The 20074-nt window shown below is 37.6% G+C and overlaps 1 protein-coding gene across 1 annotated transcript; it reads right to left on the bottom strand.

Annotated features, from left to right (window-relative positions):
* Positions 1–661: 661 nt before the first annotated feature.
* wnt3a (wingless-type MMTV integration site family, member 3A) lies at positions 662–18564 on the bottom strand. The gene is made up of 4 exons (XM_032566561.1): positions 18003–18564; positions 10406–10647; positions 1647–1912; positions 662–1561 (listed from the first exon to the last, which is right to left on the bottom strand). Exons 1-4 carry the CDS (start codon positions 18122–18124, stop codon positions 1082–1084), a joined length of 1110 nt encoding a protein of 369 aa, XP_032422452.1. The 5' UTR covers positions 18125–18564; the 3' UTR covers positions 662–1081.
* Positions 18565–20074: the final 1510 nt, after the last annotated feature.

The raw sequence follows: 20074 nt of genomic DNA on the forward strand, positions 1-20074 counted from the left end.
GATATGCAATGCCATTTTTTGAACAATGATTGGGTTTATGGTTTACAGAGAATGTTGTTTGCTACAAATATTCACTGCATGAAACTTTGGACATTCTTGGTTTAAAGGTGCAAACCGCAGCATTTCATGACCCACAACAGCATTTTTAAAATTGGAGTTGTTTTAAGATGGTAGAAGTTTGCTTTTTTTCATAGCCCCTTTTGGATGGATCATTAGATTTAGCCTTCTGCAGCATCTAATATGGATTTGGACTAATATAGATGCCAAAAAGAGATATGTACTGCAGGTAAGAAATTAACTCCTTATAGCTGTTACACAAAACCTTACTTAAAGCATCCTAAACTACATAAAACTACATATAATGGGTGAAATGCTCTGGTTTCAGCAGTATGTACTGTAGCTACTCTGGCTACTCTCAGATAATGTTTGCCATTTAAAAGAGATATTAACACATTAGCTTAAGGTTGTGAGGATGTGTAAACATGTTACAGCAAATAGCTACATTCACTGAGGTGCAAGTGCATTCTTACCTAAACATCAATAACACTACAAAACTATGATCATGTTAGTTCGCCCATAGGCAGAAACATACAGTACAGACCAAAAGTTTGGACACAACTGTGTGTCCAAACTTTTGGTCTGTACTGTACATCTAAAAAACCAAAGAGGGGAATGCATGCTGTTGAGCATCTTGTAACTTAAAGTTTTTTTTTTTTTTGTCAAAATCAAAAGATGATTAAACATTGAGGGTAACAATGGCATTGCTGTTTAATTCTTAACAGAAATAGCTACTATTGACATGAAAGAGAAACACCAATATGGTGTTTGTTAATTCGTCAGCAGTCCTTTGTTCCTACTTCAGCATGAAAACCTTTTAAAACATAGACCATGAACTTATACAAGCATGGTAGTTCATGAAGTATGGATACATGTTCAACACTTTCAGCTGATTTGGGCAAAGACTAGCTCTGCGTAGCATCCCCAAATAGAACACACAGTCATTTGTGTGTGTTTACATGACACATGTTTCACAGGTAGAAACCTGTGAAACAATTCCAGATTCTTGAGAACCTCTACAAGTCTATTTGCAAGTGTGCACATCGTAGACTCTCACACACTCTTGACAGCTGACGTAGCAGCACCAGTGGAAAATACAGTGACACTTCTCCTTTCTCTTCTCAGTTCTGGTGTTGTGACCCCTGCCGCAGCACAGCAGGTCACAGCCGTCTATGCCGTGGGATGTTAGGTTGCAGATGCGATCCCGGGTGCCAAATGAGCCTGTCTCTGGGTTGGGATCACAGAAATTGGGTGAGCTTTCATAATAAACCAAATCACGCTCTGTGGGTGGTTTGAAGTAGTTGTACTTGGGTCTCAGCGTCTCTACCCAACCGCGGGACTCCTTGTGTTTCTCCACCACCATCTCAGACGCGCTGTCGTACTTGTCCTTCATGTAGTCACCGATGACTCGAAAGTCCGGCTGTGACCACCAGCATGTCTTGACTTCGCAGCTTCCTGAGAGACCATGGCACTTGCACTTCAGGAACATGTTGTCGTTGAGGGACTGTAGGTTTTTTTTTTATAAAAAGTTAACAACACCTGACAGTAGAACAATAACACAATGCCACAGAATCTAAAGAATAACTGACCGTTCTTCCTGCCTCATTGTTGTGGCGATTCATTGCAGAGCGTGCATCTGGGCGGTTCTCCCTCGCGTCTGCAAACTCACGGGACACCATGCTTCCAAATTCCACATCCTCACTGCAGCCACCCCACTTCCATCCCTCTCCGGGGGGGCCCTTGTGACGTGTGTCGCAGCCGCAGATGGTGGCTGAACCATCAGCGCAAGCCCGGGTCACAGCAAAGGCAACCCCCGCTGAGGCGATGGCATGAACAAAAGCAGACTCTCGAGTAGCTACAAAGAGAATTTCAAGGATGTGTTTAGGATGGGTAAGAAAAACTCTTGTACACAAACTACAAAATAAAAAGCTAAAAATGGTCTCTTGATTAATGTTATTATGTTCAGGAATGAGCTATAATTAACAGTATTGTTTACCCCCTTGTCCACAGACATGGGTTCACTTTGTTTCTACTAATGTCAACATTAAATTAACTGCATATTAGGAGTCCTTTATTGTTGTCGGATTCATCTGTTTGTCATCCGTATACTGCTGTGTGACTTTGTTCAGCCCAGACATCAATCGTGCTGTCTCTAAATAAGGCTGGAAAGTCCTCCATGTCTGTGTTTGACATAGCTAACTGATGAGTCAGAGGGATCAGGATCTTCCACAGAGATGAGAGGAAAAGGCAGGCCTGACAGACCTATAATTAAGAGACTCAATTAAGCTTTTGAGAGGTTAGGAAACAACCTTGCACTGAAGGGACAATGTACGACATAGAGTTGAGTCTTTATTGACCAGGTGCCTAATTCATTCGCCAAATAGAGTGCATAAAAATGAGGTAGAACTTGAAAAGGGAATGAAAACCAAAAGGTGTAAATAAATTGGATATCGAGCAGTAAGCGGCATATAAGACAGTTTATGCTGACATGTTTGAGTATGTGAGAGAGCTAGAGCAGTATTTTAAGAAAGAGAGGGAGAACAAGCGAAAGGAAGAAAAGAAAAAAAGAAGGCACATGTAGCTAAAGGCACCAGGAGCTCCTCCCTTGTAGCAGGTTCCAACCAGTTTGAGGACTAAAGGGCATTAAAACAGTGATGCAAGAAAAATGGTCTTCTTGAATCCTCCACCAGCCATTTCATACTTCAATGAAATGCATCCAAGGTTACTAAACATCAACAAACGTTTTTATTTTAATAACAAGCACTTCAAAATGAATTAAGCAAAAACTAAGTGCAGAGGTAGCTCACATCGTTTAATCCAACAGAGTAACAAGGGCACTATAATAAGCTATCAAACCAATACTTTTCTGAGGCTCAAAGTTGTTTACATTTTTTTTTTTACCACCAAGCTTTTCTCCAGAAAGTAACCGGAAAAGGTATGACTAGAGTAGTCATGCTAAAGCTTTTTATAACAAGTTCCACCTCAGTAAATAATGAGGTTTACTACTACAACCATTCTGACACTTTGGTTTTTATGCTGTATATTGGCACTGCTTAAGTTCAAGCATGCCATGTAGTGATGTGTTCCAGCTCTACTCATAAATTGAATTTTCAAAGTTTAAAGTTGGGAGAATGAATAGGTCTCCATATACTGAGATTTAAATTTTGAAGGTCACAAGTTTCTCACCAAACATATAGCCTCAAAATTCAACGTATCCAACATTTGATCACAGTGGCAGTAAAAAAAAGACTGTGCTTAAATCTTTCACATTTGAAATTTATTGGTGTGAAACAACCTCAACTGAACTTGACAAACAATTTTTGTGCTTAAAATATTTTCAGCTTAGGAGAAGGATGTGATTTAATAATATAACTGATTGAAAGCTGTCTTTCACCAAATCTTAGACAAGTCACAAATGACATGTTTTAAATCAGAAATATAAATTCAAATCATTAATGAACAGGCACACCTGATAGAGTCACATTCCAATACTTAATTTATACCAAAATGTTGGGAAACCATTTTATTAGAGGCTTTTACAGGGATAAATCTGTTTTAAATGTGGATTTTTACGCATTTAAGTCCAATAGACTTGGAGTGAAATTAAAAAATGTATACACTGTAAAAAAAAGAAACATATCTAATTTACAGTAAAATACAGGCAGCTGTGGTTGCCAGAATTATAACGTATTTATATGGTAAAATTCTGGCAAACACAGCTGCCTGTGTTTTATTGTAAGTTAGAGATGTTTTGTACTTTTTTACAGTGTAGACGTTAACAACTTGCCCCAGGATCTCTCTGTAAGTATAGAGTCTAAAAATATGTTTATAGTATGTGTCCAGAGTCATGCATGTCTCTTTTATGAGCTTCTTAATTATAATATAAATACAAAAAGCATGAATAAGTTTGATTCTAAAAATGTCAGTAATATAAATATAATATATTAAAAATGTGATGCTGGTAAATGCTTCTGAGGTGATAATTAAATCCTAACACTGCAGAGTCTCTATTTTTGCTCCAGGGCTTCATACTATTAAAGCAAAACAACAACAACCACAACAAAAAAACATCCTCCTCCAAGCTATATTTTTTTGAGGTGTCATATTTGGTATCATGCTACCTTTTTAGTGCTGCAGTATGTCTCGAAGCCAAATGCACCTCCTGTTGTAGCGCTTACTTCGCCGGGAGATGTCCTCTCTTATGTAAGTTCAACAGCTTCTCTCTCTTTTACGACCAATTTAAGGACACTTTTTCTTGGACAATGCTTTTCAACCAAACTTTGCCAGATACCGGCAGGCCAAATGGTCCCTACAACCTGCTGGGGGGTTCAATCCCCTATTGTGCTGTCACAGTCACGCTGTGTTAGTCCCACAATGGACCCAGATATTTTATATGAAATTTGCCCTGGCTAGTGATTAGTGGGGACTAAGTTAAGTCATAGCAACAGAGAACTATGCATTGGCTGGACCCCGCTTGTCGGCAGACAGGGAAATCCCTATTCACATGGTTTAATAAAACAATCTAAAGGGCGTGTGAATGGGGAAAAGCACTTTTTCTCCTGCTTAATCTCATGGTTGAGAAGATATTGTGCTCTGAGCAGCACCCAGCGGGGAGCGGGGCTAAGGTCCCCCCATCAACTCCATTTACCACACCCCTTCTTTCTTTCTTGCCCAGAGTTAATGATATACTGATGTGCTCGCTTCCCTCCCCCAGCTTGATGAGACATACGTTCTGTGAAAAGCTAAGACCTTTTAGCTCATCCTAAATAGTTACACTTTCTCATCCTCAGGTCATAGGTCATAACCCGTATCTCCTGACATCCTCCTGGTTAATTTAGGAGGGATTTATTAATTTCCCTTATACTTCCTGGCTTGAATAATGCCAAGATAAAAAGAAAAAAAATAGCATACCCCTTGAACTTTTTCTACAAACTTAATTTCTCTTGTGATTAAATGTGATAGACCCACAAAAACTACCACATCATTTTGATGTGGAAGAAACATGATTCATAATTTGCAAAACTGCTAACAAATAATGCATCTGAAAAGTATGGGGTAAATTTCAGTTTTGAGCCCTGTACGCTGACACCCATAAATAAGATCCCATGCAATTAAGTGCATTCAGAAATTAATGAACAATTAAATATCATGATGATATTGTGAGTGATACAATATCATCATGAATCCAAATGGTCTGTGAAGGCATCAGATGTTTGTTAGAAAATACTAGAGAGGAAACAGGAACATGACGCCCCAAGAACACAGCAGACAGGTAAAGCATATGCTGCTGGAGAAGGTCAAAGCTTTGAGGATCATCTGAAAATGAAAAGGTATGGCCTGCACAGCAGGTAGAATGTGCACGCCATATGGAGAAGCTGTAGTCTTCAACATGATGGTCTTAGGTTCTATTCCTGGTCTTAGCCATTTGCTGCATGTTTTGTCCTTTTTAACCTCCCTGTTTTCTCTCCATGTTTTGCTTAGCAAAGACCACTAGTGCCTATATATATATATATATATACAGTATATATACAGTATATGTATATGTAATTCTGCAGGAACTGCAGAGATAAAGTTTGTGCATGCCAACACAGCACACAGATAAGAAGGTTATCTCCTCTCTTGGGACCAAAATGTAACATTTTAGCTAACATGCAAAACATTATCTATGGCAAAACGAAAAAAATACTACTTCCACAATGATGGTGGCAGCATGATGCTGGGGGAAACACGTTTTACAGCAGGGGCAGGGAAGCTGGATGAGTTGAAAGAGAAGGTGGATGGAGCAAAAAGCATAGCAGTCAAGGAAGAAATCTGTTAGAGGAAGGAACAGGTTTACTCTGCGTTAGGATACAACAATAGGTACAAGGGAATATACTATAACTTGTTGTATATAGTTAGAATCTTCTAGTCAAATTTCGCATCTAAATCGTGTGGAAAATCTGTGGCAACATTTGCTGTTCTATCCAATTTGACTGAGCTTGACTTTTTTCACAAGAAGACTAACCAATAGTGTTCTAGACTCTAGTCTCTAGAGCTCTGTGACTATCGTTGTTGTACCCTGATGACTTTGTATTCATAATTCTGGCAGCAGATGGATTTAGAAAGCATTTCCTTTCACTTTGCATTTATGTTGTAGTTTGTGTCTTTTCATATAAAATCCCAAGAAAACACAACTAAGTTTCTTGGTTGTATGGTGACATTATGTGAAGAAGCTTAATGGGCTTAAATACTTTTGTAAGATGCAGTTTCTGTTTGCATAGGTCTCAACACCTGTGATATACTGTAGTTACTATCCACATTTTGAGGCACAGTTGCACTCCCTAATTCCATCATATGACTTGCAAACAGAAGTGTGCATTTGCCCATACAGCAGGGAGGTGTTGTTCAGATAGCAAGAAAGATCACAACAGCTCTGGGATTGGTTGTAGAGACCAAGAACACCTGCACAGCTTTCTATTACCTTTCATCACAGGCAGATTCCAGCAGTGCATGTTTTGACACTTTAGTTAATGTAAATTAATGAGTGCTGACGCAGACATAGCCTGGAGGCAGGCCTTGTGATGTGGGGTGTGGCTATGGATAAAATCTTTGAGGTTTAGGCCACGTCTGAGAGAGAGTTCTAACAAGAATGTGTCTTATTGAAGGCAAGAGTTGCTTTCCTTTCCATTCATATGAGTGTGTGGTAACAGAAAGCTCTGCTCACACTGGGTAGGATCTTGTTGCGTTTAAGTAATTGTTTTCCATCATTTTTTGCTCCAACTTCAAAAATAATCTTTCTTTAAATACAAGCTTCCTGACTCTCTATGTTAAACTAACTCAAATGCTCATCATGATGATGAGATCAGCACTGCCAGTCATGGGTTGTAACTAAGTTTTTGAAGTAAATAAGGTGCATACTCTTCCTCACAAAAGAAAGGCCAAGAGGAAACTGAAAGACAACAGTCTGAATTGCAGACAAACAGACACCAGTGGGGACAATGGCTTCACTCCACAGACAAACACCAGCATCAATCAAATCCAATGAAATGGAAGCCCACTCTGACTAAAACCTATCAAAGGCCTGTGAGCCCCTGAGCCACTCTCCTCATCTTCAGACAAAGGCACTTAATCCAGCCACTTTGACCTCTCACATTATTACGGGCCCGGGTGACCTTAATCCAATCAAAATGATTTACTAAAGCCCAGTAGCAGCCTTCTCTTTCCAGTCAGTACCCCTGCAATTTAGAGTTGGGAGGGGAGGGCAATGGGAATGATGTGGTGGCATTTTGCACCACAATGGGGCTGGGATTGAGAACCCCTATCGTTAGCCACCTACTTGAGTTCAAGCCTCTTCTATCAACTGACTCAAGAGTTTATTAAAAGCAATTGCCCTAAGTGACCTCCAAACGGCCACATTTGCATCAGTCTTCAGCAAACTAGCTGCCAAGTTTAGATCTCCGACCCTCATCCACATTGCACACCATCCAGTCTCATTTTTTAATCCTATTTTAGAAAGCACAAGAAGCTACATGGAAGACAAAGAACAAACTCCTCCAGTGCAGCTAGGAAGCTACAAAACAAATTTGAATTTAAATTTAGAAATGTTTATTGAAAACAACATGTCAAGCAGCATTTGTAGCATCAGGCAAAGCATCAACTAACAGATGAGGTGTAGGTTACTTTCAATAAAGAAGGAAATAGTTGCTTACTGGAAACTAAGCTTTGTGCAATAACACAACCAAACTATATCCCCTTGGGCATAGATGAAAAAAAAGAGTTGTTCAGGAATTTATTTCATTTTAGTAAGCCATAATTATTATTTCATGTCAGCAAGTATCTTGCATTGCTGATTGTCCAAGTATAAGTCAAACATAAGTACATGCTGTCAAAAATGATTATCAAATGTTTTCGCATCTTCTCTTGTATGTGTGAATTTGCTAAATGGAAAACTACCACTTGTTTTCAACGTTCAGCTCTGAAATGGGGATAAAAACTGAGTCATAAAATTTCTGTCTGAAACTATGCTCAAAGACACTAAAGTTAATCTTTTGTGAAGTTTAATTTTTGAAAATTGCCACAAGCAATGTAGGAAGAACAGCAAGCATGCTAAAAACGGTGCTTTGGTTAAATGGCACTAAAAGTTATCTAAGGGAACACATTACATCCACAGTGATACATGGTGGTGGCACTGTCATGCTATGGGATTGTTCTTTTTCAGCAGGGGCAGAAAAACTGGTCAGAGTTGATGAACCTCTTTATGGAGTCGAGTAGCTGCAAAATATTTGAGACTGTGGCAAAGGTCCATGACCCGAAACAAAACTTATAATTGGCCCAATTTTATTGAAAATCTGTGGCAGCTATTTTTTAAGAAAAGTGGGGGAGATTTTAGACTGTAGACTTGATAGAGATATACACCAAAAGTCTTTCAGATTTCATTTCAGTGAATGGCAGTTCTGCAAAATTTCTCTTCCCAGAGGGTGAACACATCTGCATGACACTGTTTATTTTATTAAACGAACTTTTGTTGCAACTCATATTATTTCAAATTCTTTAAAGATTTATTGTAGATGGTGATGGCTACTGGGAGGAAATATCTCTTGTAGCGGACTTTTTCTAAGACAGTTTTGTGAAGAGGATGGTCATAACTTTCTTGATTTTATGCAAAATCTCTCTTTGCATCATCACCTCCAGTGGTTTCACAATCGCCCCCATAACAACACCAGACTTCTTTATCATTTTATTGAGCCTTTTTAGGGCCCAGATTTTTTTTTTCAATATTTTGAAAGCTGTGAATTATTTTCCTTCCACTTCCCCTACCATGCACCAGTTTGTGTTGCTGTATCACTTAAAATCATTGAGGTTTGTGGGTGTAAGTTCAAGTTCAAGGGGCATGATTAGTTTTGCAATGCCCTGTAAAGCTCATTGTGAAAAAAAAAAAACTACAGAAAATTGCCATAAAATTGCCATAATGTAAAAAAGATTATTTTTACATGTGTATTTAATAATACATCATGTTTTCTTGACCCTTTTCACTTATTCTTTGCTGTTTTGTTTGTCTGAATGCCTTAAAGCACAGGTGTCAAACTCCAGTCCTGGAGGGCCACTGCCCTGCAACTTTTAAATGTGCCTCTGCTGCACCACACCTGAATAGAATAATTAGGTCATTAGCAAGGCTCTGGAAAACTTATCGGCACAAGAAGGAGGTAATTAAGCCATTTCATTCCAGTGTTTTGTAGCTGTGGCACATCTAAAAACTGCAGGACACTGACCCTTGAGGACTGGAGTTTGACACCCCTGCCTTAAAGCATGTGGTCTCATTTCCTGAATAGACAATTACATGCAAGTCATCATATTCTGAAGAGAAAATGTATTTTATAAAAACTGCATTATTCAGCTTGGTTCAGAATCTCATGTCCTTGGTGTCTTTTAAGGAAAGTACAGCAATTGCAGGAGATCCCCTCCCAAAGAAAACTCTAGACAAGACAGAACTAACTTGCTTCGGGCTAATTGTGTGCATCATTTCATGCATATAGGCCCCTCAGAGCTTGTTCTGTCTCAAGACTATTTAAACAAGGATTTGAATCAACATAATGAATGATGCACGCAGGGAATGCAGATTTTCTACTGCAAATATAAGACAAAGAGAAAACAGGACAGTTAATGAAAGAGTTAATCAGCTCAGAAAGACCATAAGTCACTTTTCTTTTCCTTTCTTTAAAGTAGTTTGGAGAACTAAAGACTTTTATATCAACTTTGCAAAGAGTGTAACACACTGAAACACAAACTGAAGCCACTGAAGTTGAACATCATTAATGTTTTGGCATACTCCACATCTACAACCTCACTCAAAATTAGACATGAGAAAAAAAATGGATACCTTGATACTTTGAGTTTTTGATTAAGTTATTTAAATTTTTGTCTTTATCAACTGACAATGGAAGCCTGTCTATGTTGTGGGTAACACAGACACAACATAGACAAATTTTCTTTTTCTGGCTTTCTCATATTTATGTGTGTCATTGTGCTTGTGAAAGTTGTGCAAAGATACAAAAAAATCTTTCTCTGAAGGTTATTATATCTATCTTCATGTCTACATAACTATATTTTAAAGAAAATTTCTGAAAGATTCAGACTCTAGACTTGAAGAAGCATCTTGTAATACTACAAATCCCGATGTTGATAGTTGCAAGTGTTTTTTTTTTTTTTTTTTGTAAACTGTGCCGCTAGACCACACATTAGTTACAACCTTAACCCAATATTACTAACCATGAGCCTAAAAGTACACATCTAACTTATGCATAAGACCTTGAAACTTCAGTGAATGTAAGCCCATGAATCTGAATTCACATATGCATGCAGTACAGTTTACCTTTGTCCAAAACTGGCCCAAAGATGGCCAAGTTGTCATTGACTGTTGTGCAGTTCCAGCGCCGGCCTCTGAACTGGTGCTGGCACTCTTGGATGCCGATCTTTACCCCCTCGGCCACACTGGGCATGATCTCAACGTAGTTCCTGCAGAAGCGCAGCTGCTTTGGCACCAGACCTGGTATGCTGGCACAAAGGATAGGTTGGGTACCTATTGATGAATACTGGTGGCCTACTGCTAGTGACCTACAAGCAGAGAGGAAGTCACAGTGTCAGTGCATTTTCATAATTATATCCTCTTATCCTATTTGTCTGAATCGATGTCTCACTACTGAACTGGGAGGTAATTTTCCTCTTTGTGCAGTGTAATCTTATGTCTGAGTTTATCTGATTGTGTGTGTTTATTTGTCATATCAAGTGCTACCATTAGGTTTCTATCCTTTATCCCTTCAACCACCCTTTCCAAAGACACCTGCCCTTCATGTGTATTGAAATTGTAGCCCTGCCACCGCATTGTTTCTGTTTAAGATGAAAGTCTGCAACGTATCCAGAGGTCTTCATAGACCTTAAGCTGACAACTTGGAAAAACTACACCTTGTTATTAGCTGTCCGCACACTTAACAGGCTGTCAGCTTAGGGTAATAAGAGTGTAAACCCTACAATGAAACTTCAGAGACTGTATTAAGAGCAACGCAGACCCCCCTCCCACTCGTAGTTTTTCTCTTTGAGGAAGATGCTTCAAGAAACAAGTGTAAACTTGGCTCACTGATTACATCTCTGTGCCTTTACACCTTTATAATTCTCTCAATCTTTATTATCAGTGTCTATTTATTTCTATTACTCAGCATTTAAAGCACTGAGAAGTAAGGTGTACCACTGTATAATAAAACACTTTTTTACAGACATTAACTTATTAGCCTTGCTACACATTTTAATATTGCTGGAGAACACACTTATTCTTCTTGTTAATTTTTCAATACACAATATTGAGCCCTGTAGCCATGGGGGATTTTGCACAAACTTTTCCCTGAGCAAATTTTTGCTAAACATACAATGAAATTATGAAGCTGCCACTTGTATGAACAATGTGTTAAAAAAGAGCATAGTTAAAAGAATGTCTGGCAAAAATACACCCAGAGTTGTCTAAATGTGGTTTCAAAACCAGTTCAAGCTTAGGGCCAACCAAGCTTGAACTGGACCTCTCCAAAAAAAAGTTAATTTCAATATGTTTTCAGGGCTAGTAAAAGACTACTGACGGCCAACCTTAAACAGCCATCAAAAAATACATATGAACTCAAAATTATGCATACACCTGGCAAAATTGGAATTCAATTAATCTTTTAATTTGGAATTATATTAAAGAGGCCCAATGAGAATCCTGATGCGGATCTAGTATAGGATCTGTAGAGGGGGCTAAAGATTAGGGTGATGGTACTCAACGACTTGGTGGTCATCACCAGCTAAATCCTCCAAATACCAGTGGAGACAAGCAGTAGGCTGGTCAACAATGCAAAGGGTTTGAAAACTGTAGTACTATTTTTTAAACTAAATACAAAATAACAATCTATTCTAAATAGCAGTTATTTTTAACAAAACTGGTGTCCTATTGCATCGTTATCTTTTGAAAGATGCCTGTCTCATATTCTATCAGAAAGTAAGTTGATGGTTCAATAAAAACTATTTTAGCACCCGGGGTATGAATAACTTCGGACCAAACTGAATGTCATTGAATGTCCAGTGAATGAAAGGGGATCATTGGGATTGTTTGTTGAAAAACTCTTTAAATATCTGATTTCTGTTTTTACCTGATTAAATTGACTTGATTGAGTGTTTTATGAAATGTGAATATAGTTGTAGCTTGAATCAGTGTGAACTAAATCTCATTTGAAGTGTTTGCCTTAATATTTTCATCTTTGTTTCTTACTTTTTCAGAACTCAGATTTGTTTTCTAAATAGGGCAGGTTTTCACTTTCTTTCACAAGCGTCATTGCTCTTGGTGACCTCGATAAGATCTTACCTAGGCAGGTCAAATAAGATCTCTGCCCCCTCAGAGACATGGATTTGCTTCTCTTCTACAAATGTATCCCCAACACAGGTGAAGGTGTATTTAGCTGCTCATTTTCTGCTAACCTGCTCAGTGTTGTTCAGGGATTAATAACTGATCACAAGATTACCGGGTTCCTGACACAGCCCTGCAGGCAGAGTTATTTTTCTTCGAAATACCGACCAGATCTTCTCCCAAGAAGTCTTTGACTAATCTCAGTTCAACTTCCCTAAACATTTTAAAGTTGTCTTTCTATTTTTGAGAAATTGTGAGTAATAAAGGATAAAGAAAAAAAATACCATATAAAAATCAGGTAAATCCAAGCATTTCATTGGTTCCAACAACCATGTCAGAAGGCCTGTGCAAACGGGCTTTTTACACATGTTCTTTCTTGAAAAAGAACATTTCCTTCTTTCTACAGACATGAACAGAACATGTCTATGTAGTAATCTTTGAGACATACAGTAAGTCGGTGAGCAATGGCAAGTTGATGTTTATTCTAGACAAAATCACCTTTGTCTACTGCAAGCATCTGTAAACAAGACGCTCCTGCTGAGTGAACTCTTTTTTGCCTTTGTGAATCTGTCTACCCTGCAGCTGATAGTTTCCAGCAGAGACCTGTAGAAACCAACTACTTGGGTTCCCTCTCACAAGAATTGTAGAAAACTACTTGTGACAAATAATCATTTTTATGATTGTGCACAAAACTTACCAGCACCTCAGTTGCTTTTTTCATGCAACATGTGATCGACTTTGATTTAAGGAACTAACAACCCTTCGATCTGTGCTTTAAAAGGCCATTGTGCATGAGCCTCTGCCGGATCTTAAACAATTACACACAAACTCACCTTGACTCAATGTGATGTGTTTCTGTCTCAGTGGAGAGACAGAAACACAAGTTGGTGCCATCCCTTCCTGTGTTAGGAAAGGGCTTATGAGAGGAGGCAGGGCATGTTCAAGTAGACATGATTTATGATTTTTTTTTCTTTTTGCAGAAAACTGTTGCATAAAGAGCAGTGTTGTTGGAGACCATCTCCAACAACCACTTAAGGCTAACTGCTGCTCTTCTGTGTGTTGTGTGGATTTTTGGTATTTATTGTGTGGTCTTTACTTTAATCTCTCTAATTCCTCAGGGAAAAAAAAGTCAATTCATCTTGTTGGAGCTGCTGTTGAGCAGAGAGCAGGACTTTCAGTGTATTGAGTAAAAAAAGCCATGGCTAATGTACGGAAAACTGTTTAGCTTAAAGAAAAACATATATGGGATGTATTTCTTTGCACTCTGAATAGATTTTCCCCTCTAATCTAAGTGTAACCAGCGCATGTTTAATGCATATTTCAGCAAGCCCAAGCAAGGTGCCTCAGAATTACCACTTTACTCGTGGGCCCTGGGGCCTTGGAGTCGACTTTGACATCAAGAGAATATGTTTGGGAGAAGGAATGTGTGGCAAGCTTTCACCTCCAGGTATTTATCTTCTAAGGTGGGGTGGACTAGAGAAGGATGGTGGGAGGGCGGCGAGTGCAGCCAGGCTATGTCATGGCAGGTCGGGAATAGGCAGACATGAACCCGCCTTAGCACAGATCTGCAACTCCATATACTACTATGGGCACAAAGGCTATGTCTGAAGGCCACATGAAAATTCTGCAGTGTCTGCCAGCAATAACTGCCCCTTTACCTTAAATTGAAGACATGGCTTTCACATATCTTGCACATTTGTTTGCAAACAGAGAGCAAATGTTAGTCAAAAGGAACTGAGTTATTTCAGCTGAGGCTAATGTAAAAAATGAAAGATAAAGTTTTACAGATTACTACACGTGCTCCTTTGTCAGTAAGTCAGAGTTTTGTTTATTTTGGTGGGAGCAACTCAGCCAATCAGATCATGTGTTTGCCTGGCTCTGTGTTGGTTTTGCAGTTGCTTTCTCCAAACTCTAAATTTACACACAGATTTTTCCACTTACAACATGATTTCAACTGTACAGAGTGGAAACCTGCCTTCCAAGGTTTTTTCTTTCAAAGTAGGGAGTTAAAAAAATTATTTAAAGAAATGATTACAAAAAAATTTGATGACAAATTTGATCAAAATCAAATATGCTGGAAGATAGGAATGATTTGAGCTTTCCTCCTTTTTTCCCATCTATCCACCCAATGGGCTCAGTGTTATGTCAGGATTTCCTTCCAGCTGAGTGTGTAATTAGTTTCTCATCAGCCTTAACACCAGGGGACCCATTAATGGAAGTAGATTAGGGTCCACCCATTTTTAAAGCATCGCCAAATATTAAATGATTTATTGAAACCTGGACATCTTTTGTTATTTTTGTTCTACTGTACAAAACCTGCTATGATTGATGGATGTATTTTAACAGACGTGACATTAGCTCTCATTGCCTGATGGCATAAAAATAAACAGAGTGGAAAATGTTATGTCGAAGTGGGGTGTTTAGGATATGGTACACAGTTTAAGCTGAATGGCAAAACCTGTCCCTAGGACGAATATTTTCACCGTACACTTAGTTTGATTAAAATTTTATGGTTTCACAGAGATTCGTGACAAAAATATATAATATCAGCGACTTTCACTTAAAACATGCTAATAGTTTTAGAACTGGGTCACCTTAAGGACAGTGAGTGGCAGCAGTTTCTCAATTTCCACACTATGACTCTTTGTATTTTTCTCTCTTGAATTAGGATTTTCTAATTCAGCTGATCAGCAGTGTTCAGCAACAGGTGGGGGAGGGAAAACAACAAATTAACACTGATTCTAACAGTGATTACTCCAGCCCTTTCTCTGGCGTCTGAATAAAAGGACTCTAAACATGCAGAAACAGTATGCGGCAGTTTTTTTGTTGCTTTGAAACTTTTTAAAGCCTTGCTTTATCTTCATACCAGTTAATGGCACAAATCTAGATAGATTTTTACCTGCATAATACATAAATAATATTTTACAGGGCTAAAAAAGCAAATACACCAAGACCCAACTATGTGAAACAAAATAAGTCAAAAATAAAGGCACAAAACCATCACATTAACTACAGAATTGGGTCAGGATAATGTAATTGTTCTTTCTCAAGGAAATGCTTTGCTATTTTTCATGACCTGTCAGCATATCCACATGTTGACTCCTCATACAGAGAAGGATGATTATTTTTTAGTTACCTTAAAAGTGTCATGTGAGCATTCAAAACTATGTTTAGGATTCAAGTATTATTTGAAATTTTCAAAGTTTATTGTATTAGGTTTTTTTTCCTGAGCATGATGGAACCTGATGACCTTCTTATCCAAGATCCTAATCACCTGATTATACATCATTATCAACTGGAGTAATAGTTCTTGCACAAATGGAGCCTGGGACAAGCCTTTACTCTTGAAACACCAGAAATACAAGAAAACATAAACCTTTTCCCACCACTCTTTTCATTTTTTTGTAAATAAATGCTTCAAATCACAAATTGTTTTTTATTTCTTTTTAAAAATTCTGATTTGGTCCAAACTCACAGAGGTTTCGGTTTTATTTTTTTTTGATTTTATAGTCCATGCCACTCTTGAGCTAGTGTGGTGAGACAGAATAGAAAGCACCACTGCTTTAAGCACTACCAATGGTTAAACAGTAATTTAAAGAAGTGAAGAAAAAAAAAAATCAATAAATGGCTAAAATTATTTGCAGCAAAAAATCTTAATTAGTCTAAACAGATGCATCCTGGAAGTTTCAATCCTGCTTTATAAATTCACCTGCAGTGATTCAAATGCAGGTCAAATATTCAGTCTGTCATATGTCAGACTACTGAATCACTTATTTTAACTTTAAACTGCATGAGTGAATCACTATATCCTGAAAAATTACCTTGACTGTAAGACATTACAGACTACTACAGTGAAATTGGATCACATGAGAAGTAAGTGACCTCCCAATGATATAAACATACAGACAACATCTTTGAAATGGACTAAGAAGCATTAACACTGTTTTATTTATGTAGTGTCAAATCTTGGTATATTTTACTATTATTTATGTGAAATATGGTTATTTTTACATAACTACAAACGTTCTTTATATTTACTACATAAGAATTGTAGAGTGTCTTTACAGCAATGTCTTGTATCAATCTCAATGAAAAATTCTATTCTATTCTATTCTAACATGATGTTGGCTAACATGCTTATAAACCTAATTTAGTGGAAATGATTGAGTTTGATGCATTAAATAAATAGGGTAAAAAAAAAAAGATTTTCAGTATTTGACTTGCCCATCACCAAACAGAGACAATTAAGAGAAATTTGATTGCCTGATTGATTGATTGATTGATCGGTGCATCTCTTGTTTTATTGTTGACAAATATTCCTCAAAGCCATCCATTTGTTTCACATTATATCTAACGAAGCACTGCAGTTGTGCAAATGAGGCAAGAAGAATTGGTTTTACAGTAGGAATCATTTTAAGAGGAAAGACAAGAAAAACAGCAAAAGATGGACTTAAAAACTCTCTTCAGCTGTCTTGAGCCTTATATGAAGCCACCTGATACACACAGGTCTGTGTGTAAGTTTGTTTTTAGAAGCATTGACTTTATCCTGATTAAATAATAGTTAATTACATGTTTTGTAGGGAACAACCCATGTTCATGTACTGTACGTTTGAATCGAGACCCAAATTTAAGCAGGGGATTCAATGTCTGCCAGTGCCACATTAATGACCTCCTCTTCACCCCCACCCCCCAAAATAAAAACTGGATAAACATAAACCCATGTTGTTCTCTGACAATCAAATTCTCACACAAATACAGGACAATGTTTTCAGAATTAGAATTGATTGGAAATGTCAATAGAAATGTAAATTTTTGTCAACTCATGTTTATTTTAGTGGGCATGGCAAAGTGGGCAAAGGCCAGCGCTATATCTTGCAGGCCCCTACACTGAAACCTACTTGTCAGGACAGTTTTTAATTTGCAAATTTTTATTTATTATTTTTTTATAGGAGTATATCTTCAGGACACAAGAGGACAAGTCTACGAGTTGTAACATTTATTTGTTTACTTATTAACTAATTTATATATAGGCTATATACTGTATGTATTTGCTAGTTGTTGTTCACTCACTAGTTGCTCTGCACCACATCTATAGTGACAGCATAATAAAACTCCCAAAATGTTGTTTTGGGTTTTTGTTTTAGTGTGCCAATGAACCACCATCTTCCCCCCCCAGTTTTAAAACTTTCTGGACACGCACCTGGTTAGTTTCAACACATTTCCATGATGAGTTAGATTAAAAAACAACAACAACAACAAATAAAAAATAAATAAACAGAATTAAAAACGAATTATGAATAACAAAGTCAACAAGAGCATTCATTGCGGGCTATTTAAATTTGCTTAAGGTGAGGCTGACGGATCATTACTGTGCGTAAGAGTCCAGCTGGTGTCAGAAAACAAACTGAAACTACAACCGCTCAAACTGTCGCACATGGATCGAGGACCATCAGACGCTTCTCAGCATTTCAACAAAAAATAAAAATAAAAAATCACGTCGCCGTTTGTGTAAGGTATATAAAAAAATGAAGATAAAGCTTACCACCAGATGGGATAGCTTGCTATGACATGCGTAAGCCCACACAGCAGCAGGAAACATCCAAGGTATATCATCCTTAAAGTTTCGCAAAACCTCTTCAGCAGAACGCCAACATGCGCGCTCATCCGCGCACCAGAACTGAACTGAAGAGTGAAGCAAAAAAAAAAAAAAAAAAGAAAGAAAGAAAGAAAGAAAATAACTACTAGCTGGTGGATTTTTATTTCAATCTTGAAACAACCGCAAGAAAAAAAAAAGAGTCTTTCAATCTATCGCGAGTGCTGATGGCAGAACTGAGGAGCCAAATATTAAAAGTTAAAAGCCGTTTGCTTTTTTGTTAAGGACCCAATCAGCAGGTATTGCCAAAGGGGAAATTCTGATGATATGTTCCTTCTGTTGCCTTGTCAGCCGGAATGAGCTAATTTTAAGATGTGTTTTAGTGCTCACTGAGAATTGCTGGCATTAGCATGCAGTGTGTGTGATATATAATGTTGTTTAAAGGAGAGAGGGAGGGTCCTCTGGATTTTAAATAGACATCGGAACCCCTGTGGATTGCGTAGCTATAACAACCTGTCCGGATTTCACTCCCTGGCTTGAAGCTTCTAAAATGCAGAAATAAATATGTGTGAATTGCTCGGGAGTCATTATTAGGGAGCCCCACTCCTCTAATTGTGCCTGTTTGTCTTGAATGTAAAATGAGAAGTTGAGAACTTTTTCAAGATTTTCCGCAATGCCCCCTTCTCATTTATTCAAGAGGCATTGACATCTTTATGATTGATATGTGAAACGGGACAAGGTTTAAAGTCACACACTATTATTCCTTTTATATTACCTTATTTTTTCTGTTTAATTAACAGAAATGTTCGGAAAAGTTGTTGAATCTAAATCGGTGCAGACATGCGTTTTATAGACTGATGACTGATTTAATGATAGGCGGGCCGGTCTCTTTGTAGGCGCTGGTGCTTTTCTTCATATTAAAATAAATGTCCTATTACGCAACAGAAGGGAATGTACATATTTAATAGATCAAATAAAATATATTTTATTACTGTTCCTGTATTTTTAATGCGTCTTAGGTAACTTTTTATTTGAGCAAAGACATAATGGTAATACTAATATTCCCATATATAGATGATAGATTTAACAGTTTATCTGAAATTTGTTAACTGAAAAACGAAACATTCTTTTAAAGGTTTATGTCGGGAAACTCTCAGAACTGATGGATTCTGGATAATTAAGGTTTGAACCAGAATTATTTTGGAATTTCAGCGAAATATATTTTCTTGTTTTACAAAATTTTTGTAATACTCTGGAAAAATATGAAATATCAGGACTGATTAAATATCTGTTTGTATACATGCTCATAGTTACACTTTACTTGATCCGCATCTAGAGTTAAAGGCTCAAACTTTTTTACAATACCTGGGCAGTCATATTGTCACAGTTAGGCTTAGTCATCCGGAGTTGTATTTATTTATTTATTTGCCTTATTACTATAGAACGGATAAGTGGTTATCTGTCATTGACCTGTTTTTCTTAATTATTATTTTGTAATTTAATTTTCACTGCTTATTTTTTACTTCTCAGCTGAGCAGCAAACCAAGTTTTCCTGCGCTGTAAAATGTATCTGGACTGTAAGTACTTTTTTTTTTCTTTAAGATTTACAGTTCATGCATGTTTGATCCCCTCACGGTATGTTTGTCACAGTCAGCAAACTGGTCAAGTTTATTCTATTTGATGCACTGAAAAAAAAATTATAGCTACTCATTTCCTTTAATTGTTGATTATATCTTTGTTCCACCAAGTCTTATTTCCACTATTCAACTACTCTCTAATTTAACAGAAGTTTTCAATTAAAAAAAATCTTGATATTGATTCGCCTGGGAGATGAGGCCCACAGATGTCCAGACGTCTCAACAGGTGGCGTGAGTCTGGATGCTACTGCCATCTGGTGGGCAATCCTACACATAGCAAAACAGTTTTTTAAGGCTCCTAGTTTGAAATAACTTCTGTAATTCTGGAATATTTCCTCTTTTGCTGGTTTATGATTCTGTTACTTCACGAAAAAAAACAATAGG

This window comes from Xiphophorus hellerii, chromosome 6 (assembly GCF_003331165.1).
Source record: "Xiphophorus hellerii strain 12219 chromosome 6, Xiphophorus_hellerii-4.1, whole genome shotgun sequence".
NCBI classification, from domain to species: Eukaryota; Metazoa; Chordata; class Actinopteri; order Cyprinodontiformes; family Poeciliidae; genus Xiphophorus; species Xiphophorus hellerii.